At 51.4% G+C, this 27799-nt stretch overlaps 1 protein-coding gene and 1 long non-coding RNA gene across 10 annotated transcripts in view; one reads left to right on the forward strand and one right to left on the reverse strand.

Moving 5' to 3' along the window:
• Positions 1-27799, reverse strand: part of SULF2 (sulfatase 2) — a 118840-nt gene that overhangs the window by 88699 nt on the left and 2342 nt on the right. For 5 of the 9 annotated variants that reach the window (XM_072801367.1, XM_072801364.1, XM_072801363.1 and 2 more), the window contains exon 2: positions 902-1181. In XM_072801367.1, the coding sequence (XP_072657468.1) occupies positions 902-1076 (175 nt within the window). In that variant the 5' untranslated portion in view covers positions 1077-1181. Of the gene's footprint in view, positions 1-901; positions 1182-6663; positions 6803-8187; positions 8480-19631; positions 19738-27799 lie in introns of those variants that run through there. The other 4 variants (XM_072801358.1, XM_072801361.1, XM_072801360.1 and 1 more) reach the window with 4 other exon arrangements.
• LOC140618589 (uncharacterized) lies at positions 814-14438 on the forward strand. The gene is made up of 2 exons (XR_012018657.1): positions 814-1205; positions 11607-14438. It is a non-coding gene; the product is annotated as an uncharacterized lncRNA (long non-coding RNA).

Genomic DNA, 27799 nt, shown 5'->3' on the forward strand with positions numbered 1-27799 from the left:
TCTTCTCCTTAAGACTTTTGGAGAAATCCAGGAAGGGCTCTGCCTTAGGAATGAGCTGGAGACTCCTAACCTTGGAAACCAAGCCGCGAACGTACATGTGAGGGACAACCCCCTGTGACTTGGTTTAAATCCAAGTGAGCTCCACAGGTCTCCACTGTGACCCAACTCAGGAGCTTCAGATCTAGCATGGCAGCCGTTGCAGCACAGGCGGCCCCTGCTGGACGGGCGGCCCCAGCTGGGAGGGTGGTCCTGGCTGGGTAGGTGGCACATGCTAGGCGGGTGGTCCTGGCTGGGAGGGTGGTGCTGGCTGGGCAGGTGGAACCTGCTGGGTGGGTGGTCCTGACTGGGCAGGTGGCGCCTGCTCGGTGAGTGGTGCTGGCTGGGCAGGTGGCACTTGCTGGGCAGGTGGCACCTGCTGGGTGGGTGGTCTTGGCTGGGTGGGTGGTGCTGGCTGGTTGGATGGTCCTGACTGGGTGGGTGGTGCTGGCTGGGCGGGTGATCCTGGCTGGGTGGGTGGCACTGGCTGGGCAGGTGATCCTGGCTGGGCGGGTGATCCTAGCTGGGTGAGTGGCGCTGGCTGGGCGAGTGGTCACCTGCTGGGTGGGTGGTCCTGGCTGGGTGGGTGGTGTTGGCTGGGCGGGTGGTCTTGGCTGGGCAGATGGCCCTGGCTGTGTGGGTGGCGCCTGCTGGGCGGGTGGTGCTGGCTGGGTGGGTGGCGCCTGCTGGGTGGGTTGTGCTGGCTGGGTGGGTGGCACCTGCTGGGCAGGTGGTCCTGGCTGGGTGGGTGGTGCCTGCTGGGTGGGTGGTCCTGGTTGGGTGATTGGTGCTGGCTGAGTGGGTGGCGCCTGCTGGGTGGGTGGTCACCTGCTGGGTAGGTGGCACTTGCTGGCCGGGTGCTTACCGAGCTCCACATCCTGGTCATCTGTCAGCACCAGGATGATGTTGGGGCGGATGTTTCTGCGGTCCCTCTGGAACCTGCCCTTCAGGCGGTGGTGTGACAGGAACGCCGAACTCCCACCCAGCAGAGAGAAGGCGGTTGTGGAGAGCAAGCAAAGCAGGAGGCCGTGGGGTGCCATCTTACGACCTTCTGTCGATCTGTTGCTTCTTGCCGGACCCAGGAGGCTGAAGTCTGAGGCGTTTTGTGGATTTGCCTCTTTTCCCTTCCCGCTCTACTCACGGATCTAAAGTAGGAGGAAGAGAATCAGGTCAGTCTTTACGTAAAGGCCGCCTGACTGCTCGGGCTTGCATAATGATTTCTGGCATGGACTAGCGGGTGTCTTTGATCAGGGGGAGATATAGCAAAGAAAACCGAACTCGGAGAAAGTTAGAAGGGAAGAACTTGCGATCTGCTCAGTCAACAGAGCAGCAGAGAGGCTCTCTGTGACTTCTGCAGACCGACTTTTCTCCCCCAGACCAGCAATCCACTGCATGTGCCGGTGGCGGGCCTTGTCCCAAGTCAGATGACCAGCCTGTTTCTGGACCATCCAACCCGTTCAACAGACAGATCTGCCCCAGAGAAAGGAAAAGGAGGACCCCAGTGTGGGGGAGCAGATATTTCTGGGCATCCCCTCTCCTCTGGCAGCTGGGGTGGGGGAGACACAGGTGAGCAGGATGCAGTCCCCGCTCTTGGGCAGCATGTGGCTCAGGCAGGGCTGTATGACCCCGGATGCTGCGTGTGCTCCAGTTACAGCTGTCGCCTGCCGGGGTCCCCCCATCAAGCCAGTAAGGAGCCTCAGTTTTCCCGGGCACAAAATGGGGAGACGAGTTTGTTACAGGAGCTCCAGCCAATGGGGATGCATGTGAAGGCCCCCTGCCGACAGATCCCACAGTGGGCAAGTTATTCACACTAGTTTTCAGTCCAAAGAACAAACAAGATGACAGAAGAGAAGACTGGGAGCGCAAAGAGCTGCGGGAGAAGAGCTGTCCCAGTCTGTCGCGACCCTGGTCACCCCGGACCCCGGGTCAGATGGGGTCATGAGCAAAGGCAGGGGCAGGGGAGGCAGGATGGCGAATCTTGGCTCGGGCAGGTCTGATCTCGTTCTGCCCTTTGCTCTCTGCGGTCATTTTTCTACTTCTTGAGGAAATGAGCCTTCAAGTCTTTCCAGATATAGACTCTAGGTCTCATTTATTTAGAACGAGAGAGAGTGAGTGAGCAGACGTGTCAGGAAGAAACCAGGCTTGTTGGAGGTGAGGCCACATGACCTTGAATGACTCTGCTTGCCCCCCACCCCCGTCACAACTCAGGGAACTCATCAAGGGTTCCGGTCCACAGAAGGGGATGGTCGCAGGAACACCCCTCTAAGAGTTCCCCTGCCTCCCCCTACTGCGCCCCATCCTCCATCCTCTCCAGACGGCCAGCAGCATCTCCCTAAAATGCAAATCCCATCTTATCCCTCAGTAGGCCTGGCCCAGGCTGAGACACGCAAGGTGTTCAGGGCACAAGACAAAAGGGACTCACTCAGTCCAGCTGGTACTGGCACAAGGCCCTCACCTTAGTCCCAATCCTGTCCCTCACCTGCTCAGACTCTCCCTTGGCTTCTCCAGCCTGAAGAATACAATGCATGCTCCCTACCAGGGCTTCCAGGGGATCCAAGTGATCCAGCCCCTGCCCACCTCTCCTCCTTCCTCCCCAGCCCCACTGGCTTCTTTCTGTTGACAAGTCAAGCTTGTTCCTGCCCCAGGGCCTTTGCACTTGTTCTTCCTTAAACCTCGAAGAGTCTTTCCCCAGATTTATTTTCTATACCGGGCTCACTCTCCTCCACCAAGTCTTGACACAAACAACATCCTTAGAAAGGCCTGTCCCGACTGCCGTATGTAAGGTGGTGCCCTCACCTGAGGCACTCTGTTATAACTTGATTTATTCTCCTGATAATCCCTACTAGAACCTGCAATCATCTTAGTTGCTCAGCTCTCCCCACTCAAGGGTCAGTTCCAGGAGGGTAGGAAGTGGGCCTGTGTTCACCACAGCTTGGTCCCCAGCACTTTGTACTATGCCTGTCACCTAGTAGGGGCCAAAGAAATATTCTGAGAGCTAAAGGAGTGGGGGGTTTGTTAAGGTCCCCAGAATTCTGCAGAGTGAGGGACGTGGGGCTTGGCAGGGCCACACCATAGCCTCATTTGGAGGCTCAGCAGCATCACCAACCCCTTCCCCCATCAGCCTCCTCCAGAAAGGGTCCCCCTCATCTGTTTTCCACCCTGCTCTGTGCCCCAGGAAGCCAGTCTCACCTCTGCAGGTGGCACCTGCCTGACCTCTGGCTTCCTGAGGGCTGGGCCTGGGGAAGCTCTGTTGGGTGGCTGCTAGAGAGGGGGAGGCAGGAAATCCTTCACTCAGCTGTGCTCCCTCCCTTGCATTAGTAGCACCCCAGTGCCTTTGTCACTAAGCTGGCCACTGCTCTGGCTTTCCTCCAGCCCTGGGGGCACCTCTCCCTCCTCTCGTCCCTTCAAGCCTATGGGTAGTGAGGCTTGTTCCCTGGCTAGTTCCTTCTGGGTGTTGCAAGACTCCTCATTTGCTGCTCCCCAAGCCCCGAATGCCTCTGGAAGTAACACCTTCCATCCACACTCCCCAGGGCAGGCCAGGAGCAGGCTCCATGCAGTGCTTCCCTTCCCAGAGACCTCGGACAGGACATCTGTAGCAGTGAGGATCACATGCTCGGGGGAGCTGACCTGGGAACCATGACTTTCATAGGACCCGAGGGCAAGCACGGCTTCCATCTCACGACCTCTCGGCAGCCAGAGCCACTGCATCAACTGCTTATTCAGTATCTGCCATGCGCTGCACTGGGCAACGGTTAAGATGTGGACTTTGGCATCACTTGCTGGGTGACCCTGGGCAAATAACTTAACCCCTCTGTGCCTCAGTTTCCTCGTCTATAAAATGGCTGTGAAAGATGAAATGGGTTCATTTAGAGTGCTGAAACCACAGCCCACCACAGGGAATGACCCGGAACACACCGTTCACAGAGTAAACCATTCTCGGGTGACGGTCACTGTGGTTGTGGGTGGGCTGTGACGGGCACTCTGCTTGCAGAGTCTCTTCCATTCCCAACCACCCCCCACACAGGGACGAGTGCTGTCCCCACTTTCAGGTTGAGAAGACAGGGGCTTAATCACCATCCTAAGATCCCCCAGGGAGCAAACGGCAGAGGGGGTCTGACTTCTGCTCCCCTGACCGCTCAGTGCGGGTCCCCTCCCCTAAACCCACATTTCCCAACCACCTCCATTCAGGTGCCACAGCCCCCGTTTCTGCTAAATCTGCACAACCTTTCCACTGTGAAATGGCCTCATTTAAAAATAAAAACACAAATATGCGTTTTTGAAAAAGTAAACTTTCTACCCAAGGGTAAGTGGAAATTTGGCATCCCCTTCTCCATCAAACTAACTCACACAGAATGAAAGAAAGCAGATACGCTTACTCTGCCTCACAGCTTCTAGTTCCTTCCTAAGGATCCAAGCTGAGCCCTGTGCCCGCCTGCTTTCCCACCTGCACATGCTCTCTCTTTAGCTGTTGAAAGAAGTCAAAGCGCATTAGACTTTCTGCTGGAGGGAGTGGAAAGCTGGGAGAGGGTCGAAAAGGAGACATGTTCCACCTCGAATCGGTCCGTGGATCACCCCAAATCATGGGGTGGTTCCTAAATCATGTTTCTCAGTCCCTGTCCCACCTGCCTCGGGAAACCCATCAGGATGCTTTGTGCCTTGCACTTGAACTGATGCCTCAACCGGCCCACCTGCATTTGTGAAACACACATCCATGCGCCTTCAGATAGACATCAAGCACTAAAATAACATCGAGAGACTTTCCAAGGGATGTCCCCCAACTCTCTTCTACCAGAAACAGTAACAGCAAATGCTTGTTGAGAGCTTACAACACTCCAGCCCCTGCTCTATACATTTTACGTTTAATCTGCATTTCCACCCATCGATATTATACCCATTTTTTGGATAAGCCGAGGCGCAGAGAATTAAAAGTACTTTTCCATGACACATGGTTAAATAGGCGGCAGACACGGGGTTCAAACCCAGTCTGGCTCAACCAGATTACTGGGTAAGTTCCTGAGTCTCCCAGCCTCAGTTTCCTTCCTCATTTGCCAAATGGAGCAGCAGGTGGCCAGGTGTCCTCTGAGGGTCTTTTGGGCTCCAGGCCTGTGATGTAGAGGGAGGTATGGAGCTGGCAGCTGCGGCCTGTATTGGGAGCTCTGGGCCAGATGGTGGGTGGAGCTGGGAGATGTGGTCAGCTGGACTGTTCCTGGCACCCATGTTGGTTTTCTCGTGAGCCTTCCCCACCCCCAACCGCAGTCCCCTTCACTCCCTGCTCCCAGGCAACCATAACCCACCAGCGAGGATGCTCCCCCTCTGGATAGAAGTCAAAGCTCTGTGACTGGAGACCAGAGAGTAACAGGAGCTAATTATTTCATCAGATCAAGTCATCACTAGGTCGAATTTTGATGAATTCCCTCAGCTCTGACTTCCCCTGGCCTTGTGCCAACCTCTCTCTGGATGCTGAAGAAATCAATTAAAAATGACACAAGGGATTTTTGCCTCCATTTTTTTCCCTTCTTGGTAAAAGATTCAAAGTGGTTGCGTGGAGAGTATCTGGTGAATCTGCACAGCACAGCGGACGGATGTGCTGACTGTCCCTCAGATACTCCCCTCGTTCCCACCAGCTCGCTGCAAGGCCCATCTGGCGCCTGCTCTTTGTCCTGTGTCTTCTCATAGCCCTTGGCACAGGCCTTCCAGCCCAGGAAGACAGCTCCGGAAATGTCTAATGTCCCACGTGTTCAGAAACATCACTCCTGCTTCTAGACTTATCTGTTAATCCGCAGAGAGGAACAAGTCCCAGGAGGCCCAATGACCCCTCCCAGCCCCACACACCACAGCTTTGGGGAAGCTCCCAGGACCTCGCTCAGGCCTGTTCATAAAGACCCAGATGGTAGTCTTCTCTGAGGATCCCTAAATTGCCAACAATATTAGCTAAGAGGAGTTTGGGAATGATTAGGCAGCTGAGGGAGTGGGAGAGGACGTGGCCCGAGGCAGAACAAGGCACTGCCTGAGGGAAGAACCCTCAGGGAGAAGGGAGGAAAGGGATTGTAGGGTGTGGAGAGGTGCCCCGTGTGCTGGGGGCAGGTGGTGTGGACAGCCCAATTGCTAACGTCCTCCTTCATTTACTTAACAGATCTCTATTTAGGGCCTAGTATGTGCAAAGCACAGCCTTAGGTGGTAGGATAATCCTGCCTGTATCCTAACAGCCTCCTAAGTAGTTTCCTTGCTTCTACTCTCTCCACCTTCTAGCAAATAGTCAGAGGATCCTGTTAAAATCAAGAAGGCCCTCCACTGAAAAGCCCATCTCATGCTAAATAAAACCCCAAACCCTCCAAAGGGCCAATGAGACTCTACACAGTGTGCCTATCCTCCCTCTGACCTCATCCTCTTCCATTTTTCCCCTTGTCCACTCCGCCCCTGTGCTGTTTCTTGACATGCCAGGCATGTCTCCACCCCAGGGCCTTTGCACTTGCTGTTCCCTCTGGTTGGAGCCTTCCTCCAGCTACCTTCAAGGCCCCGTTCTCACCTCCTTCGGGTCATTGCTTACATTTTGTCTCCACAGGTTAGCACAGAAATATCTGCTCCTCCCACTAGACCTGACCACCTCTGGCAAACTATGGATTTTACCTCTTTCTTTATGGGTCACCCCCCCTTCTCCAGCCCGACTGGGGTGTCAGCTCCCTGAGGCCAAGGATCTTTGTCAGGTTTCACATCCGTGTCCCCAACTCCTGACCTAGCAAAGCATTCCACTGGCCCCCCCAACTCCGGGAGGTCCTCCAGGGGGGCTGGGGTCCCGGCCGCCCCCTTACTGCGCTAGGCTGGGGCAGCTGGGCTCCGGGGCGGAACACGTGACCCAGGCAGAGCCAATCAGCACGTCCCGTCTCCTTGGCTCCAGTGATTGGCCCAGAGGCAGACATGTGACCCGGGCTGGCCAATGGGAGGGAGCGGGGAGGAACCGTGGGAGCGGGCGGCCGCGTGCCAGCCCCGCCCGCAGGGGGAGGCTCCGCGGGGCTGCCGGGGATGCTGCCGGGGATGCTGCCGGGGACGCGGGCTGAGCCTCGTGCAGACAGGCATCCGCTGCTGCTTCAGGGAATCTTTTCCAACAGGAAGCACCAGGCCCAGCCCAGCAAACTGCCCTGAAAAACGGTGGTGGAGAATGAATAATACCACGTGCGGGGTACTCAGGACAGGCCCCGCCCATCCCTCCGCACTCTTCCCGTTAGCTCCGTCACCCTTACAGCTCGGAGTCACCCTTACAGCTCGGAGTCGGATGTTCTATTTGCAGATGAGGAAACTGAGGCACGGGGAGTTTCCAGAACTTGCCCAAGGTCATGCAGTTTGGAGGTGGGGCAGCTATTGCCTCCACCTTGGCTCACCTCCTCCCCATCCTCTCCCTGGGCGGGCTTCCCCGCGCCCCGGGAGATTGACTTGGATGGACCACAGCAGTTGGCTCTTGGTGGGATTTGGCCCTGGGGGAGCGGGAGGGGGGTCACTGCCAGGCATCCGTCCTCCCTGCCCAGGTGCTGGGAGCTGACCACATCCCTCTCTTGCTCTGCTGGGGGCCGCAGCTCCCGTGGGTGGCTCTCTCCAGGTGCCAACCAATGCTCCCCACCGTCCCCAGCCCTCGGGATCTGAATACTCATTTTCTTAACACTGCTCACACCTTTGTTGGAAGGCCCGACCTGCTTCCTGCAGAGCCCTGGGTGGGTAAAGCAAGCAGACCTCACAGCTGAGATGTGCATCCAGACGGCCCGACCCCAGCGCCTCAACCTGACCCCTGTGCTCACTTGGAGACCCATGAATGGTACAAGCAGCTGAGGTTAAGCGTATGGCACAAACAGAAAGAAGAAGGGGGAAAGTGCTGGCCTGGGGTGGGGGGTGGGGGGGAGGGCAGTCAGAGAGGGCTGCCTGGAGGTCTCACAGGATAAAGTTTAAGGTAAAGTTTAAGTTCCTCTTCCTAAGTAAGAGGAACAAAGTTCTGAAGAACCCACAGGGTTTTTCTGAAGAGGGGGGAAGACGGGGTGTTTCCAGCATGGGAAATGGCATGAGCAAATGGCAGGCAGAGTGGGAAGGATGGAAATGCGTGGTCTGGAACCTCGCAAGCCCAGGAGTTGTCTAGATAGGGAAATGACACAAGCACATCTGTTCAACCTTACACTCCTCTGGTGTCTCCCCTTCTTCCTGGCTTCAGGCTTTTTCCAGGCTTCTCTCTTCCTCTCCAGGGCTGTCAAAGAAAGGACAGGAGCTCCTGTAACCTATGGGCACAGACTCTCCTTGTCTTCCTGCCTGGGGCCAGGACATCTGGTGGTTCTCTGTGCCTGGTCTTGGAAGTCCAGCTGGAGGTAGAGAAGCAAGCCAGCTCTCCAGAGCAGGACACAGGACAAGAGAAGGGTCTTTCAAAGGGAGGCAGCAAAGATGAAATTTCAAGACAAGGGCTCAGGATCTGGAAAGGAAATCAGGGCATAGAGAGAATGGCTTAAGAACCCCGTTGCTTGTATAACTATTCGTTCGACAAGAAATTCTCAAAGACCCACTATGTGCCAGGCACAGTTCTTGGTACTGCAGATAAAGCAGTGGGGGAAAAAAAAAAAGTCCCTGCCCTCAGGGAGCTGACATTCTAAGGAGTCAAGTCAAAAGCTGGAGTTGAAAAACTCTAGCCAAAAGTGAGAAGTGTCAGGACTCGAAGTTATGGCAAACCACAGTGAACTTCTAGGATGGGACCACGGAGTCTAGTTAAGAGCTCAACGAAAGCTTAGAAACAATATATTCAAGGAGCTGGAAGGCTGAACGTCGCAAGGTTTTATATGTAAAGTGAGCAGTGTTTGAGAGGCCATGTAATTCACATGCTCGAGTATCTGAGCATCTATGTGCAAATACTGTTTCATGATCAGTGAAAAAAACCAAACACAGACCTCTCCTCTGATGGAGCTGAGAGAGTGGAGAAAGCCAAGCAGATAGGTACGTGCTAAAATGCAGCCGGGAACAAGCCAGAGAAGTGGCGTTCCGATCTTGGCTCTACTACGGACAAGTTGTTGGAGAAGTAACTTACCCTCTTGTGGCCTCAGTGTCTTCATCTATAAAGTGGGGCCAGTAAGAGCATTTACAGAGTTGTGAAGATGAAATGGCTTAATGCCTGTGAATCCTTTAGACCTTTAGGACTGTATACAGTAAGTGCCCAATATATGTTGGCTAGCATTCTTGGTTGGGTTTGGGCTAACATACTTTCTATAACGCATCCAGTTTTCATTTGGGGATCTTCTCCCCAGTCCTCAGTCCATGAGGTTCAAACTATACCCCAGCTGCAGAGCTCCAAGGCTAGACCATGGGATCCAGACCTGAGCCAATCAGAGCCTTCCAATTCCTCCTCCCCAGTGATTGGCCAACCAGAGTAATCCAGGCACCCTGGCCTAGCTAGGAGAAGTTGCCTACCTACCCTTTTCAACTGGCTAACTTGTTCCATGTCCTTCCACCATGAGAGTGAGGGAAGATGGACACCATCTTGCCTCATGTAGAGGTGGAATGAAGCCAACACATGGAAGAAAACAGAGCAGAGAAATGGAACATACTTGGGTTTTGAAACATTTGAGACCTGGATCCAGCTAAGCCTGAAAGAAGAAGATTTACGTCTGGGTTCTTTGTTGTGGGTGCCAAGAGATTCCTTTTTTTCCTTTGACTAGTTTGAGCAGTTTTCTTTCTTTCATAGGTGAACTTTCTCACACGTTGACTCCTTAGGGACATGAATCAAATTCTCTTTGTTTCTTAGGTTGCGCCAAGTTGCTTTCTCTGTCACTTGCAACCAAATGAACCCAAATGGTAGAGCAAGCTGGAGACAGAGTGTTGACTCAGGTGGCTTCCCAGCTGCCTCCTGCCTCTGTGCAGAGAGACCTGACAACACAGCTTGCTAGCCCTCGGCCTGGGCCTGGGCCCAACTCTCTGCCTTACTGTAGGCAAACTTTCCTCATCCTTATTTGTCAACCGATAAGAAAAAGGTGGTGTGGAAAAGCAGAAGGAACGTGGGCGTGGGAGTCATGAATTCTGGTCCCAATTTGGTCTCAGTTTCCTCATCTGCCAAGCCAAACAGACTGTTCCCTGGGCACGGCCCTGCAGTGTGGGATAGGTGGAGTCTGAAGGTGGAGAGGGGGCCTTCCCTGGCCGCCCTCCTGGAAGCAGGACTCCCTGTTACTCTTGGCCTCATCCAAGGTTTGTTCTCTTCAGAACACTCATCACAACATGTGATTCTTCATGCACTCTTCTATTCTGGTCTTTATTTTGTGGGGGTTGTTTTTCTTACTGGAAGCTCTGCAGGGGTAGGGCTGTCTCTTCTTCTTCTTCTTTTTTTTTTTTTTAAGGATTTTTCTTTACTTTTTAAAAAAGATTTTACTTATTTATTTGAGAAAGAGAAAGAGCGTGGGCGGTGGGGAGGGGCAGGGGCAGAAGGAGAAGCAGACTCCCCTCTGAGCAGGGAGCCCAACATGGGGCTCAAACCCAGGACCCCGGGATCATGACCTGGGCTGAAGGCAGATGCTTAACCAACTGAACCACCCAGGCCCCCATTAAAGGATTTTAAAAGAAGATTTGAGAGAGAGAGAGAGAGAAAAGACGCATGCAAGTGGGTGGAGGGGCAGATGGGGAGAGAGAAAGAGAGAATCCTCAAGCAGGCTCTGTGCTGAGAAGGGAGCCTGATGTAGGGCTTGATCCTAGGATCCTGAGACCATGACCTGAGCCGAAACCAAGAGTTGGACACACAACCGACTGAGCCACCCAGGCGCCCTGGGCTGTCTCTTTTCTAAATAGCCCCAGCCCCTGGCACAGCCTGGGTGCTAATTCTTCCAGTTGGTCAACAAATATTTACTGAGCACCTACTATGCACAGGCCCTATTCTACATGCTGGAGACCCAGAAATAAACAATCTTTTATGGATCAACACCAAAATAAATCACAGGCATGAGGTGATGAGTCCTAAGAGGGTGAGACAAGAGAGAGAGGTCAGAAGTGCTGGTCAGGGTAAGGCTGCATCTTTAAACGGCGGGGGGTGGGGGTGGGGTGTCAGTTGGGTAGAACCCTGAAGGTGGTGAAGAAATGTGCCTTGAAGATATTTAGGGGAAAGGTGTTCCAGGCATAGGGAAAAACAAAAGCAAATGTCCTGGGAGAGTAGCGTGCCGGGGAGCCTGAGACATATAAAGTGGGCAAGCAGGGCTGGAGTGTTGAGTGATGGGAAGGCTAATATTTGGAGCGAGAGGAGGATCTGGAAAGTTCCAGCCTGAGAATGTTGAGATTGGATGTAGGTTTTAACAGGATCCTTCTGGCTGTGTATGGAGAATAGACTGCAGGGCGTGAGGGTGGAGGCAGGGAGGCCAGTGGGACAGCTGCCTGGACAGTGCTTGGACCAGGAGAGGGGCGGTGAGGGGGCAAAATGTGAGATTCTGGATGTTGTCGAATGAATGAATGATTGAAAGGAGGTAGACTGGTACATGCTAAGTGCTCTGATGACTGTTTCTGTGTAACAACTGATCTTCAACCTTAGCAGGAGAATAAAGTCTTTTTTTTTTTTTTTTTTTTTTTTTTTACAGGACACAGCATGGATAGCTGGTCTCTGCTTTAGAATGTCTGAAGCCAGAGCTGAAATGACCAAAGAGCTGGTGGCTGCTACTGGCATTTGGCTAGGACCTCAGGGGGCCCCTCCCTGTGTGCCCTGGGCTTCCTCCCAGCATGGTGGCCTCAGGGTAGGGGGTCTGATTTCTTATGGGGCACCATGTGGCTCGGGAGGGCGGTGTCCCAGCGATGGGCAGGGCTGCCTCAGTTTTTGCAACTGAGCTCATTTCTGCTGTCTCCCAGGGCCACTTCCACCACATTCTATCGGTCACAGGCCATTCACAAGAAAGACTGGCCAGGTTCAAAAGGAGGGGACAAGGGACCCCATCTTTCCATGGAGGAGTGTCAAGGTCACGGTGTAGATGAGCGAGCAGGCTAATTTGCGGCCGTCTTGGAAACACAAAGGGTCCTGCTACCTCCTGGAGAGCCATGGGGGCCTCTCGAGAGCACACATCACCCCTTCTAGGAAGTGGAACTTGAACCTAGTCTGATTCTGTGTCTGTGTCTGGCAAGCTTTGGAGTCTGTGCCCACGCCCAGTTCCGAGATCCCTGAGCCTCAGGAGGCCCGGGGGACCTGAAGGCTCCTTGGACCCCACTCCTCCGTCTCATATGATTCAAATGGGTTCAATCAGCAGTGTCAGGGCCAGAGTCCTGCTTGTCCTGCTTCTGAAGGGAGCAAAGAGAAAAGCTTGTGCTGGACGTGGAAAGCCACAAAAGGCACCCCCACCCCCGCCCCATACTTCAGAGAATGGGGCTTCTCCTGTTATACTGGCATGGAAAACAGGAATTCCCACTTAAAAAATAAAACTTCCCCTTCCTTGTTTTTAAGTAGAAAGGAAGCCGCCAACAAACCCAGAAACCCCAAGTGAAGTGTGGGACCTGGTTTTGGGGAACTGGCCATAACTGCCCCCCCTCCCCCTGCTGTGGTAAGAGGGGGACACTCCGGAGGCCTGCCCCTTGGCCCTCGGAGCCCAGGGACACTATGCCCATGGGAGCTGTCCGGAAGGGGAGGCTGCTGTGTCCATGGCAGGGGCTGACCTGTCAGGAGTGGATGCCTTAAACTGAGGGGTGTTGGGCTGGGGCCGGGGACCAGCTCTGGGGTGAGGGGTGGCACTGACAATGCTAGGCCGGGTAAGAGCCACAGACGTCCCCCAGCCTTCCAGAACTTGGCCCAGACAACGCAGCTACTCCACCTGGCCCACAATCACCAACAGGACCCACTTCGACCCCATGCCCCCACTCTTGTGTGGCAAGGTCTCAGAAGATCTGCGTGTCACCTGCACTCTCAACTTGTGCCAGATTCTTCAGCTTGTTCCCTTTCCAATTTTAGCAAATTTATCTACAAAGGAAGGCTTCTCCCTCCATGAGGAGCAAGCACCACTTGCCCTAAGCCAGAATCTCTCAATCTGGGCTCCACGGACATTGGGAGCTGGGCCATTCTTTGGCCTGTGCATTGTAGGGTGTCTGGCAGCCTGCCTGGCCTCTACCTGTGACACGTGCGTAGTATCCACCCCCAACTGAGGACAACAAAGACGTCTCCAGACACTGCCATGTGTTCCCTCGGGGGGAACAAAATCGCCCCCAGGGGAGAATCCCTGCCATAAATGGATAGCAACATAAAGAAACAAATTCAATGACATTGTAGTTGGATTCTTGCTTGCCAAGGGCACTGACCTTTTTCTTGCAAGGGGAGCAGGCCTCCTTGAGGACCACAAAGGAGGGGTTATGGGGACTCCTTCCCTGATGACTCAGAAGAGAACACAGTGAAATTCCATGTCATTTATGGAATGACCCCCTAAAACACGGCCCCTAAGATGAGGACCACAAGGTCCTGCCCACTGGAAACCATGCCTTCATCGACTCAATGGGACGGGGTTGGCCAGAGCCAGTGGGCTGGCCCACGGCCTAGGCTCAGGAGAAGCCCGGATATTATCTGGTTATCTTTGGAGAGAGACACCTGTCTGCAGTGGCCTTTGTCTAAAGTGGAACCTCAAACTCAAATGTCTGCAGGGGCGAGGCAGGAGAAACGAGTGACATGGTCTGGATCTAAAGGAACAGGTTGCAGGGTGAGGACTCGACCCCACTGGAAATATCCTTCTTAAAGTGAAAACGTTCACTACATTTTAAATACTGAGCAGACCAAATGAAGCTCCTCTGGAGCTTGGCTGGAGGGCTATTTGCAACCCTTCAAACCTGTGTGATCTTTCCTGAGCACTTACAATGTGCCAGGTGCTACGCAGGATGCTCGGAAGAAACCACAAACACAGGGTGGGCCAGGCCTCTGCCCTCAAGGAGCTGACATCCTGCTGGGAGAGACAGATAATAACAAAGATGAGTTTCAGGTCATTTTAAGAGCTTTGAAGGAACCATCAGGGAGACAGGATAGAGAGTAAATCAGGGAAGGCCTCTAAGAATGGGTGATGTTTGAGGTGAGACCAGAAGGTGGTGAGAAGCCACTTACAAGTGAAATGCTTTCTAACCAAAGGAAAAAGCGAGTGCAAAGGCCCTGAGGTAGGAATGAGTTTGCTTGAAGAACAGAATAAACACCAGGATGGCAGGAGGAGGGAACAGGAGTGGCAGCCTGCCACAGAGGAGGTTGGACTTCACCTTCCCCCAGCCCACACCTTCCAGGCCACACCTGTTGTTCTTGCTAGGTGTTTAGGGGAAATGGGCATCCGACACAGAAATTCCCACCTCTGTTCTTTGTTCTTTTGTCTCAGCTGTGGACAAAAGCTTCCCTGGCAGCAAGTTACAAAGTTATTTCTGCAAAAGGCCTTTGGCCAAAAGCAATAAAGTTGGACCTGAACGGAGTCATTATTCACCCCTATCTGTGGGCTGGCTCTCAGTGTAGACGCCTCAGCTGAGACTGAGGATTCCAGTCCCCTATTTTTTAACCCTACATTTTCTCAGTACAGTTTACCCCCACAAGACACATATTTATGGTTTCAGAGACTATAGTTCCCTTTGAAAGAACATAAAGGGATAGGAATCTATTTTGGCCACCCGGTATTAATAATCTAATTATTTCTTCCCTTTCCACCTAATCCACAGCCATGTGCGCCATCCTCACCCATCAAGGCCCTGCTATCAGCAAATGAGCGTCTCATTAGCTCACCTTGGAAACGGCCCGGTGCTTACAATTATTTGAGAAGCTTGTACTCATTGGCGGGGGAAGGAGTCTGAAGCAACTTTTCCCAAATAACTCACTAAATTTAGAGATGCAAGTCGAGAGAATTTCACATGACAGGTCCATTTCCAACCCTGGCATGCTGTGCAATCCAATCAGCAGCTGGAAATAGACTGCCGAGGGGAGAAAAGCCATAGGTTAGAGGTGCTCTTTATGCTTGGCTCAGTTTCTCCCACTGGCAGTCTCACCACACTGAGGGACTCACAGGGTGTCACTGGGTGTCCAGTGGCTGCAAGAGAAGGTGCGAGAGCTGGCTGCCAGTGTCCAGGCGGGGTGGGGTCTGGGGAGGCGGGAGCACACTCACTGTGCTGGAGGTTCCCTCATTATTGCACATGCTCTCCCTTCCAGGAGCCAGCTCAGATTATCCCCATTTTTGGGGTTAGGATGCTGAGGCACAGCAGGGATTCTGGGAGCTGATTCTGTTTCATAAAGAGGGCTCTCGGCCCCCAGCAGTGCCTGGGTTATGGGCTCCCTGACCTGGAAGAGAGACCAGAGACTTGGGCATTCTTGTTTTTCTTTTTTGGAAAAGAAAGAGGAGAGAATCTTAAGCAGGCTCTACACCCAGGATAGAGCCTGATGCAGGGCTAATCTCATGGCCCTGAAAGCCTGACCTGAGCTGAAATAAAAAGTCAGATGCTTAACTGGCTGAGCCATCCAGGTGCCCCTTGGGCATTCTACTTATACTAGATTTTTAAAAAACGCATTCAATCATTCCTCTACCCATCCATCCATCCATCCATCCATCCATCTTCCAGCTACTTATTCAAAAATGATAATCTCTCATCCTAGGTGTCATTTATTCAGGGGCTGAGTGGTGGTTTCTAACTTTGCCCAGCATCTGGTCCCCTTCTCTTGATCCTCGGAACCCAATTTCCTTTTGAGGATTTTTCTCTCCCCTGCCAGGTTGTGTCACTTTTTCCTGCCATGTGACCCAGCGGTGATCATGTGACCAAAGTTGGTCAGACTCTCACAAGGCGTTTGACTTTTAAAAGGAGTGTCAAGCTGAGTGAAGTAAGCCAGTCGGAGAAGGACAAACATTATATGTTCTCATTCATTTGGGGAATATAAATAATAGTGAAAGGGAATATAAGGGAAGGGGGAAGAAATGTGTGGGAAATATCAGAAAGGGAGACAGAACGTAAAGACTGCTAACTCTGGGAAACGAACTAGGGGTGGTGGAAGGGGAGGAGGGCGCGGGGGTGGGAGTGAATGGGTGACGGGCACTGGGGGTTATTCTGTATGTTAGTAAATTGAACACCAATAAAAAATAAATTAAAAAAAAAAAAAAAAATAAAATAAAATAAAAAATAAATAAATAAATAAATTTTGTTCCAAGACAACAACAACAAAAAAAAAAAAAATAAAAAAAATAAAAGGAGTGTCAAGGGCAGAAGGAAAAAGTCAGGGTGCATCTGTCCCATTGGAACCCCTTCTCCAGCAACTCCTGCTCGAGGGGTAGGGGCCCTAGAGCTTCCTAAGCTAAAGCCTTAGAAGGCCTGGCAGCTTTCATTTTTGTGTTTCTAGGAGCCATGCCGCTCAGAGACCACCATACTGTGAGGAAGTGCAAGCAGCTGTGGGAAGAGGCCCATGGAGGAGGATGGAGGATTCAGTGGATGGCCCCAGTGTACTCCTGCCTGGTGACCAGCACTAGGGGCTGGCCATTTGAGTTTAGCCATTTTGGATCTTCCCGCTTATATTATAGGAAGCAGGAGAACCACTAGGCAACCCACAGAATTGTTACAAATACAATGTTGCTTTAAGCCACCAAGCTGGGGGTGATCTGTCACAACCAGAAACACAACCAAAGAGCCTTGAATGACACTGATTAGAGCCCATTCCTCCAAATGGAGTATCACAAACGACCTGTGATGAATCAAGATGTTTGGTCTCCAGGGGCCAATGGCTTTAATCAGATGAACACTTAGAGGAGAACCTCATTCATTCATTCTTTAAATCACGGTTTCAAACGGCCAGTCATCTGAGCACGAGTGGTATGAAGATGAACAAGCTTAAGGGGCCCCTATTCCAGTGGAGGCATCACCCATGGTGCCTCAGTTTCCTCAATTACAAAATGGAGATGATAACAGGCTCTGATCAAAAGTTTTGTAGTGATGACCAAATGCTTGGCAACAAGTACCCAATAGATATTAGACTTCTGTTATTATTATAAACAAAATTGCAACGCATGGTCTCTAGAAATGTGGCCATTTGATTTGAACAAAGTGTTGTGGCTGAGGGTGAACTCCAATGCCCATGTGGGCCAGGCAGGTGACCTAAATGAAGTGGGTGAGTGAAAGAAAAACCCACACACTCCCTTCTCTCCAGCTCTCACTCTACACTCTTTTTTTTTTTTTTTTTTTAAAGATTTATTTATTTATTTATGACAGAGAGAGAGAGAGAGAGAGAGAGAGAGAGGCAGAGACACAGGAGGAGGGAGAAGCAGGCTCCATGCCGGGAGCCCGACGTGGGAATCGATCCCGGAACTCCAGGATCGCGCCCTGGGCCAAAGGCAGGCGCTAAACCGCTGAGCCACTCCGGGATCCCCTCACTCTACACTCTTGATAGAGGCGTTAAGAACACAAAGAAATACTGCTCCACGATGAGACCAGCAGGGCAAGTGCAATGACCAGTGGCAAGTGAACCTGATTGCAGCTTCAGACAATAGGGAACGGGAGGGACTGTGGCAAAGTGGTGAACCTAAAATTGGTGGGGATGGAACTCAAGGCGGCCAGACGTGCCCGTCTCCCTTTTTTTCCCCCACAAATTAGAAACTCTGATTTTTAAAATGTAGAAATCTCACAATTTTTAAAAGATCTGACAACTTTAAAATATGTTCAAAACAGCATGTAGGTTAAACGCTTCTGTGAGCTGAACACAGACCCTGCTTAGCCAGCCTGTGACATCCTTCTCTAATAGGACAGAACACGGGGAGACTTCTTTGCATCCCACCTTCCTTGTCTGGAAAATGGGGATTAAAGGGTCTCTGTGCTATAGATGGAATGTTTGTGTTTCCCCAAAACTCATATGGTGAAACCTAATCCCCAATACGATATACTATTAGGGGGTGGGGTCTTTGGGAGGTGATGAGGCACGAGGGGGGAGCTCTCATGAATGGGATTAGTGTCCTTATAAAATAGACCCCAGAGAACTCCCTTGCCCCTCTGCCACATGAGGACACAAGAAGGTGTCATCTGTGAATGAGGAAGTGGTGTCTCACCAGACTCTGAATCTGCTGGCACCGTGACCTTGGTGAGAAATCTGTTGCTTACAATCCTGCTAGTCTCTGATGTTGATAGAGCAGCGTGAACGGACGGACACAGCCTGTGGCACGGAGTTACCGTGCATACACCTGAGTGGGCACTTAGAACACTGCCTGGTGTGTAGAAACATGAGCTTTCAGGGGTGTGAGTTCAGGAGAGGAGGAGAGAGAGGCAGGTCTGAGCTGTGACAGTTCCTTTCCGGAGGGGACAATGCAGGTGCAGAGACAGGGCACCTGCAGAAACCTCACATCACTGATCTTATGGATTAACATGCACGTCCCAAGTGGCCTGAGACCGGTCAGAAGCGGAGGGTTCCACAGGCCATTCCACAGGGTCTGATGCCCCTGCTGTGGCCTGAGGGGGATGGCTGCCCCTTTCTGAGCGATGTCAGCATGAATCCCAGCTCCGGCACTGCATGGGGTGCAAGGAGGGTCCAGGGACTGGGGAGTGTGCAAGGGCAACTCTTCCCATTCCCCCCTTTGCTTCCTGCAAGTGACACGCTGGTTTTGACTCCTTTGCCTTCAGCAGTCACTTTTGAGCTTGGATCCCTGAACTCTAGATTCAGACCCAGCAGAGCATCTTCAAGCCTCCTTCCAGATTTCTTCGACCAAAAAATATCTCCCGAGCATGCAGAATGCTGGGACTTACTCTGGGTGCTGGGGATACAGAAGTGAACGAGACAGACCTGGCTTTGTGGCCACGGGGCTTACTTTTTAGTGAGAGAGGACAAAGGACAAATAAGTACATTGAGTTAATTCCAGAGAGTGGTGTGATCAACATAACACAGGCGTCATTTTAGGCATTATCTAATAAGGATGTGACGTTTGAGCTGAGACCTGATGGATCAAAAGGAGCCACACTTGTGATGTTCAGACAGAGGAGACAGCAAGTGCAAAGGCCCTGAGGTTGGAACAAACTTGGATGTGGCCAAGGAACAGAGAAGAGGTCAGTGTGACAGTTTATTTTTTTTTATTTTTTATTTTTATTATTATTATTATTTTTTTAGTGTGACAGTTTAATAAGCTTTGAGGAGTGGGGTGTGAGTTGGGGGCAGAGGCCAGGTGGTACAGGGCAGGGTAGCTTACCCCAAGGAGTCTGGACTTTTCTATAGGTACAACAGGCCAAAGAAGGACGGTTTTATTACAGGAGCCGCTACCATCTATTTGCAGAAATGCCTAGCAGAAGGCATCCCATCCAGCACCTTCTCTTCCTGTGTTAGCTGCACACTGGAGTCACTTGGGAGCCCTAAAATATCCTGATGCCCCAGCCCCAACCCTGGGGCACTGATTTAATTGGTCTGGGTGTGGCCTGGGTGCCGCCCTGGAGATTGATTATGAACTCCTGCTCAGCTTATGAGCATCTCCTGAGTACGTGGTGACAAGCCCACTTTGGGCTCCCAGAAGTGGCTCGGGGCTCTACAGATGGGTCCCCAAGGCTTGCTCCCCTCCTGAGCTGGCCTGATTGAGGCCTAAGTGTGGGGTGGGTGAGGGCAGGGTGGGAGTGGGACACAGCGGACCTCATACGGTCAGGAAGCCTCACGCTCAGGCTCTAGTTACCTGGCCTACTTGTGGCGTCTCTCTGAGCTGGACTCCATCCTCTGCAGGGGGCAGATCGCAGCACTCCTTGTGGACAGGGTGGCTGAGAGGTCACGGGAGGAGGCGCAGAAGCACTTCGAGATGCTAAGAAGAAAGCAGTGTGGAAAGTAGCGGGTAGTTCCCCTATCAGAAATTAAAAACAGAACTACCCTATGATCTAGCATTTTCACTTCTGGCATTTAGACGAAGGAAATGAAATCACTAAAGATACCTGCACCCCCACGTCTGCTGCAGCATTATTCACAACAGCCAAGACACGGAAGGAGCCTCAATATCCACCAAAGGATGAACGAACAGAGAAGAGGTGGTGTATAGACACACACATGGAATATTACTCAGCCTGGAGAAAGGAGGAGATCCTGCCCTTTGCGGTCACCGTGGATGGACCCGGAGGGCATGGGGCTTAGCAAAATAAGTCAGAGAAAGACAACCCTGTGTGAGCTCACTTAGATGCAGAATCTTAAAACAAAACTCGTGGAACTCATACACAGAAGAGATTTGGTGGCTGCCAGAGGTGGGCAGCGAGGGGTGAGCAAAATGGGTGAAGGTGGTCAACAGGTGTAAACTTCCGGTGATAACCGGGGACACAATGTACAGCAGGGTGACCGTAGTTAATGGTGCTGTGTATTTGCAAGTTGCTAAGAGAATAAATCTTAAAAATTCTCATCACAAGGAAAAACATTTAACTGGGTGATGATGGATATTAAAACTAATGTAATAATCATTTTACAACATGTATGTATGTCAAATCACTATGCTGTACACCTAAAACTAGTACATTGTTATAAGTCGATTACACCTCAATTAAAAAAAAAAAAAAAGCTAAAAACGATCTACAAGTATAAGCAATGACGCCTGACTTCTGGAAGCAGTTTCCATGTGCCCACTCACTGTACTCGTGTCTCAGAGTGCCGGAGGTGGGGAGGCTGCCAGGAAGCTAACTATCATTATCCCCATTTTACAGAAGAGGGATCTGAGGCTCAGAGAGGTTCTGTGACCTGACCAGCTAGCTCCACCCAGCTACTAAGTGGCTGGGCTGGAGGTCTGGCTCCAGAGAGCATCCTCTTAACCCCTGGGACCTACTGATCCTCCGAGATGTGTCTTCTGTACTTTCATTATCTCCTCCCCAGGTGGAAGCCCACTGATACCCGGATGCACCCAAGAACTCATGACCCCATTTGCCGGAGAGGCTGGTCCGTGCTAACTGCATGGGGTTGTGCCACCCAAGGGGACTAGGACATCATAGGAAGGTGTCTACAAGGCAAGTAAGAAGCAGAAAGAGGGGCTTTGGGACAGCTCTGAGGCAGAAGCTGTGGGTGCTCCCCCACCCCAAAGTCATTCCAAAAGTCAGTTTACAGGACCCTAACTTTGTTAAGGAGGTAGGCCCTCATCCTGGCAATAAACCAGCATTAGTCTAAGCCCATGGTTCTCACAAGGGTGAAATCAGCCCAAAGGGGTGTTCACAGGAATTTGTGAGGTTTTTTTTTTTTTTTTTTTTTGGTTGTCACAGTGACTGGGGTACGTTTCTGGCATCTGGCGGCCATGCAGGGATGCTGGATAATTTGCAACGCTCCCCACCGTGAAGAGCTGCCCTGTTTCCAGCACGACTTTGTAATGTCCCACAAGATGCTCGTGCACGTGAAAGAGCTTTTACGGTCAGTTACCTGACCTCAGAGATGAACCCCATTTCACATATAAACACAAGAGATGTTTTGCCTGGTTCTACTCTACACTGAATGTTCTGGGAATGCAACCACTAAGCAAACGGAGGGAAGACTGCAGTTTGTTTTGTTTAGAAATTTTGCGAAATTGTTCACTATTTGGGAAAATCACATTGTTTATGGCTGTAGCACTTGTGGTATTTGAGCTGTCCAAACCACATGTTCATACCCTACTGCGTTTGTACCTGTCAGATTTATGTGATCCCACACTAGTGTGGGCCTCTGACTGCTTCATTGGTCTTCCAGTGGAGCTGTGTCTAAGATATCAGCATACATATGGTTTCCTCTAACTCACTTCCCTCTTGGTTTTCCTTTAAATTACAGTCGGAGTATTTGATCAGTTAAAAGATGTGCAGATAGGTTCTATTATCTGTGAATTTATTTCAGGTAAACATGCCAAAAATATTTGCTTTAAGAAGATGGTGTCGGATCTGCTCACTTTGGGAACCCCTGAGCTAAGTCAAATGAAAAGCCCACTTCCCTCTGTCAGTGTTTGGCTTAGGTGTGAGGTACAAAACCCAAGCCTGGACTAATGAGGCATGGAGCAAAGTCTGCTGGGGTGACGGTGTTCTTGGAAGGATTTTGCTCTCTGATTAAAAGACAAACAGCAGGGAGTCCTGCTTTTTATTCTCACTTTGAATGGAGATATAATGTCTGGAGCTGCAGCAGCCATCTTGAGACCATGAAGAGCAAGGCCAGAGACAGGAGGAGGACAGAGGAACAGAGGACAGGAAGATCCTGGGTCTTTGAAGACATTATTGTGCAAACAAACTGCCTCCAGGGCTCCCCTGCCTCGACTCTTGTTAAGTGAGAACTAATGTTTCTATTGTACAAGCCACTCTCAGCCAGGAATTCTATTACTTGCAGTGAATACATCTTGATTCACATTCAAATGATTAGGACTCTAAGCCACTAAGAACTGTTGTAGTAGGATTTCCTCTTCCCTGAAATATCCAGAAGAGTGACCTGCATTCACAAGTCTGTGGACAGTGTCTGTCTCTAGAGCAGATCAGAAATGCAGCTTTTGGATGAGCTGATTTTCACCAGAGCATGAACATCTCCTGAACTTCTGGGAACTAATTGTTTTTCATTCTCTTTTCAAAAAGCTCCTCTCTTCTGGCAGCTGAGGTGGGTCAAGTCACCCACTGCGGCCCTGACTGGGAGCCAATGAGAAAGTCTATTGGCAACATTCTTCACCTAATACATCTGGCTTCCACCTGGCCAAACACATCTTGGGTACTGCTCATGGTCCCAGGGGGATGGCCCTGTCCATCAACTCACTTACAAGACCTACTCATGACTCTGGGTTTGGGGTAGAACCTACCTATGTTGCAAGCAGGGCCCAGGTATAACAAAGCAGTGAGCCAGGCTTTCATAAGACAAAGCTACACGTCAGAGGCCAGGGCCACCGGACAACATATGTTTTGGAATCGTATTAAGAGACCATGTAGAATTCAAAATGGTGGTGGTCTCTGGTTAGAGAGAATTCTATTTAGTCTGGGTCTGGACTGGAGGAGAAGCTCTGAAGACCACACCAACAGGAAGTACCAAGCAGGTACCATATTGCCTGCGAGGCCCAAGAGCCCACCTGACCTTAGATCTCCAAGGGCATCCGTTGTAGTGTCTGCTAATCACTGAGCAATGAGGAGATGGACAAGTGGAGGCTCAGCCTGGGCCTTTGGGAATTTCTCAGGAGTATCATAAAGAGGTGAGCATGTGGGGTGTGCGAAAGAAATTCATCAAATAGATGCAGGACAGGCATGGTAGGAGGAGGGGACCATACCAGAAAACAAAATACGTTTCCCTAGACAATCCTGCCCAGTCCCATGGCCTCAAATAACATCAGTGCTCCAAAAACTCCCAGACTTAGGCCACCAGCCCCAGACTCATATAAACAACAGCCACTGAGTGCTCAGACCCCCATGTCATCTCAAACCCAACAATGCCATGACTAATTCTGGATCATCCCCCCATGCCCCGCAGGCGGTCTAATCGCCTCTGGTTCCCCGGCACAATGGTCAATATTATTTGTCATGGGGGCCCCTGTGTGCACTGGGGGGGGGGGTGTTTAACAGCAGCCCTGGCCTCCACCTGCTAGATGCCTATAGCAACCTCTCCCTAGCTGTGACAACCAAAAATGTCTCCAGATATTGCTAAATGTCCCTGGGGCAGGGGGCGGGTGCGCAGCGGCAAAATTGCCCCTGGTTGAGAAGCCACAGCGTTTTCCTTCATTCTGAACATGGAAGGCACCAGAAAGTTCTGCTGCCTCTGCTTCCAAAATGATCTCCAATCCACCTATTTCACTCCATGTCCACTGACAGCACAGCCACCTAGGCCAGGATCAGTTTCCACCCACCTGTCCCAGCTGCCACCTGCAGAGCATCCCTCCCAGGAGAGCCGTGAAGATCTTTCTAAAACACAAACCATATCGTTCCCTAGCTTAAAACTCAACGGTTTTCCTTTCCTTTGAAATAAGATCTAAATTTCTCCCCACTGACCTCATCTTCTGTTGTCCCCTCCCCACCAGGTTTCTGTGTTTTGAACAGGTGTCTCAGGCCACTCCTGTCTACTTCCACTTCCCTCTAGCTGGAATGCTCTTCCCTCAGAGTTTTCTGAGGCTGGTTCATTCTCAAAATTTAGGTCACAGCTCAGAGGTCACATCCCGGGAAAGGTCTCCCCTGAGGTTAACCTGCCAGAGCCTGTTCCCTGCCCCTCCCCCATTACACAGCCAATTCTTCATCATAGGCTATTTCTTTTTACTGTAGAGCCTGTCACTTCCCAAAAGAGTCTCATTTGTGGGCTTTGCTTGTATATTTATTATCTGCTTTTCATCCTCTGGGATGTAAGTCCCACAAAGCAGGTGTTCTCTTGTTCATCTGGATGCCTAACCTGTGCCTGGCACATAGCAGCTGCTCAATAAACATGTGTGCGTGGACAAATAGAAGGAAGGCTCTCTTGCTCTGGAGAGCAGTTTTCTGATGCCTTCTCACCCCTAACCTCACACAGGGCATTTCCCCTGCCCCCTGACAGCCCCTGCATCAGGCAGGAAGACAAGATAGGCATCCCCCAGGGTCCCCTTTCCCAAGCCTCCCTGCTGAGGCAGGACACACATGGGCTACTCTGGTTCACTCTCCAGCAGGCAGGGCCCTCCTTGGGAGTTTGATCAGCAGGGTCTGGATTTTTTAAAAATTTTATTTATTTATTTGAGAAACAGATAGAGGAGGCAGAGACACAGGCAGAGGGAGCAGCAGGCTCCATGCCGGAAGCCTGACATGGGTCTCGATCCCGGGTCCCCAGGATCACGCCCTGGGCTGAAGGCGGCACCAAACCGCTGAGCCACCCGGGCTGCCCAGGATTTTGTGGGTTTTTTTAAACAAATATCTTCAGAGGATTCTCATGGTGGGAGGGTGGGCAAACACTGCCCCTGGCCATCAGAAAACACAGAATCAAGGCCAGGCTGTATATTTCAGACACTAAGGCAGAAAAGCCAGGCTTCCAGTGCCTGCTGATCCCAGTGGAGACGGAGGGGACACTGCCCACCCAGCAGATGTTTCCACGCTGCCCTAACCTTGACTGAAACGGCAACAGGTCCATCTGACCACATTTGCGTTTCCCCTCATCGTAGGTATTGGCTATTTGCCTCCCCTGCAATGGGCTTCCTTTCACTGGGATCCCCCTAACTTATGTTCTCCAGGGCTTCGGGGGCTCAGTCTCTCTCTCCACAGCTCCAGGGTGGGGCCCGGGAGCCCAGCCAACTCATTCCCTCGGCCAGCATTGGTGTGGTGTGAGCACATGACATACACCAGTCCCCTCAGAGGGACGCCTGGGCGAGGATGGGCTTTCCAGAAAAGAGGCTTGTTCTCTCCTGTTGGGCTTGACCTGGAGAGGACAAGAGGACCGCTCTTCAGCAGCCAACCCGGACGCCTCAATTATGATAACAGCCAGTGTTCACTGAGAGCCTGCCGAGCTCAGACGCCGTGCTAAGCACTTGACATTGATGATCTCGTTTCATCCTTTACCACAAACCAGGAGATAAGTGCTACGATCCTCGTCATTTGCTGGATGACAACACCGAGGCACAGAGAGGTTAACTAATACTCCCCAGATCACACAGCTGGGCAGGTAGCCAGGCAGTCTGGCTCCCCTAGCCATGGAGCCAGAGCCTGCCCACCCCTGGAGCCAGAGGGAAACGAGCCCCGTGGAAGGACGAGCAGAAATGCAGAGGAACCGATACTCATCACAGAATCTGAGCCCTGACCCCAGCTGTGCCTGAAGCTAGAGTTACCTGAGCATTCTTTGGTTATAAAAGCCAACATGTCCCTTTCTTTTGGCCTTATGCTGCTTTGAGATTTTTTCTCTTTCTGTTGCGTATCAGAAATCCTGATTACTCTACAGTCCTTTTATGAAAATACTCCTAACTGATATTCCATTTGCGACTTGCACACAGCAGCTGCTCAGTAAACACCGACAGATGCGGGTGGAGGCTGCTTTTGTGCCCTGCCTCCCCACCCCCCCTTCCCTGCTGGGTGTGTAACCCTAACACCCGACTGCAGCCAGCCCAAAGCCACTTCCCCTCTGGGTTCCAAGTGAGGCCTAGTTCCCTAGCAACCATCCCAATTAGGCAATCACGCCATTTATCAGGATGTCAATTAATTATAACGATCCTAATGATCTTCCAATTAGGGAGCGCCTTGAATCCGATCAGGGGCCTTGCAGACTCCCCAGGCAGGGCTCATCATAAGGCAGGCAGGCTCAGGTGAGGCCGCCCTCACCTGCAGGTCAGCACTGAGGCGGCCCTTTCCAATGTGGACCAGCCACCCAGGGCCCAGGCCTGATAGAAAACTGGGAACCTCAGGGCCACCTCTCCAGGGTCAGGCCAATGTGACTCCATCTCCAACCACAAGAGGGCCTCACCTCTAGAATTTTAATCCTCCCACCACTGTGCCTTCAGCGGGCAGAAACCTTCATCTCAGATGTCATGCTTTTTTCTATCAGCCACATTTGACTTGCCCCTTTGCTTTCTAACTAGGGGTGTGTGTGCGAATTGGCAGGAAACATCGCCAGGCAAAGCCCTCCCCGCGAACCAAATCTGAGATTCCCCCAAATCGTGGGGATTTTTGGATGGAAATAGGATTACTGATGGGCTTCTCCCTTTCAAACTTTTATTGTCTAAATGTGTTTTCATGAGCATGTACTTCTTTGACGCTTGGGGGAAAGAAAGACCAAGGGCACGGAGGGAGGAGAGTGCAGTGGGTCAGAGTGGACCCTGGAAACTCAGGGCCCCTTATAACTGGGCTCTACCCCTGATCAACTGTCAGCAAGTCACCAACCTTGTGCCTCCAATTTCCTCTTCTTTAATATGTTGAAAATCACAGGACCTGGCTCACAGGGTTTTTGTGTGACTTAAGTGAGTTATTAGGTAATGGGGGCTAGATCAGTGTTTGGCTTATAAAACCCTGCATAGGTGTTATCTATCGTCCTAAGTCTAGAGCAAGCTTTTCCTGTGAACTACAAGCTGCTTAGGAATTTTGCTATTCTTCTGGAAGACAAGGCGTTCTTTCTGGAGGACTAAGAACAGCCTTGGGTGATATTCCAGGCTGGCTAACTTAGGAGACCAGGAGCTGCCCCCTTGAGGCATGTCCAGACAGATAAATTAAACCCACCTAGGGAAAGGAAGAGGGAAATGTCACCTCCCAAATCAAAAGGCACACGCGTCAGGGTGTGCAACTGTACTTTAAAGAGGTCCTTGGGATGACGGCTGAACAGAGCTGTTGGGCAGGGGACACGTGTGCGTACTCAAGCACGTGCACACACGTACACACACACACAGCCACACTGGCCTCCTCCAAGCCTACGCTTTTTACAATTAACTCAGTATTCAATCCTTAAGTCTGAAAACTTAACATGTTATTAGGGGTTTTAAAAAAGCCATAAATTCGAATTAAAAAAACCCCAAAACTATATGCAAAGCCCAAACACCAAACCCACAATGACTCTCAGCCTTGGCAGTTATGTCAACACTGGGCATTTATGTACATAAGCTTGGCCCAAGGAAGGCAGATCCTTCATGTGCAAAAGTCCACGGAGATGGGTGCCCTTCAAACTGCTTAGTAGAAATACTAACCCACACCCCTGGACCAGCTGTTTTGACGAGTGTTCTCCAGGATTAGGACAAGAAAAGCTGGAAGAACTTCCCTTACAAGGTGAGTGGTCTCCAGCCCGTCTTCCCCACCCCCCTTTACACACATAGGAATGGCTTTCATTTAATTAAAGCCCTCCAGGGGTTCCGTGATGGGTAGCGGAGATGCAGTAAGAAATCCCCTTCACTATTAACCACGAGATGAGAGTGACTCTTGCTGCTCTGGGGGAGAGACGCTGGTGTCCTCCAGGGAAAGCCCATCCTACCAG

The sequence above is a fragment of the Canis lupus genome, chromosome 26 (assembly GCF_048164855.1).
Source record: "Canis lupus baileyi chromosome 26, mCanLup2.hap1, whole genome shotgun sequence".
In the NCBI taxonomy this organism is placed as follows: domain Eukaryota; kingdom Metazoa; phylum Chordata; class Mammalia; order Carnivora; family Canidae; genus Canis; species Canis lupus.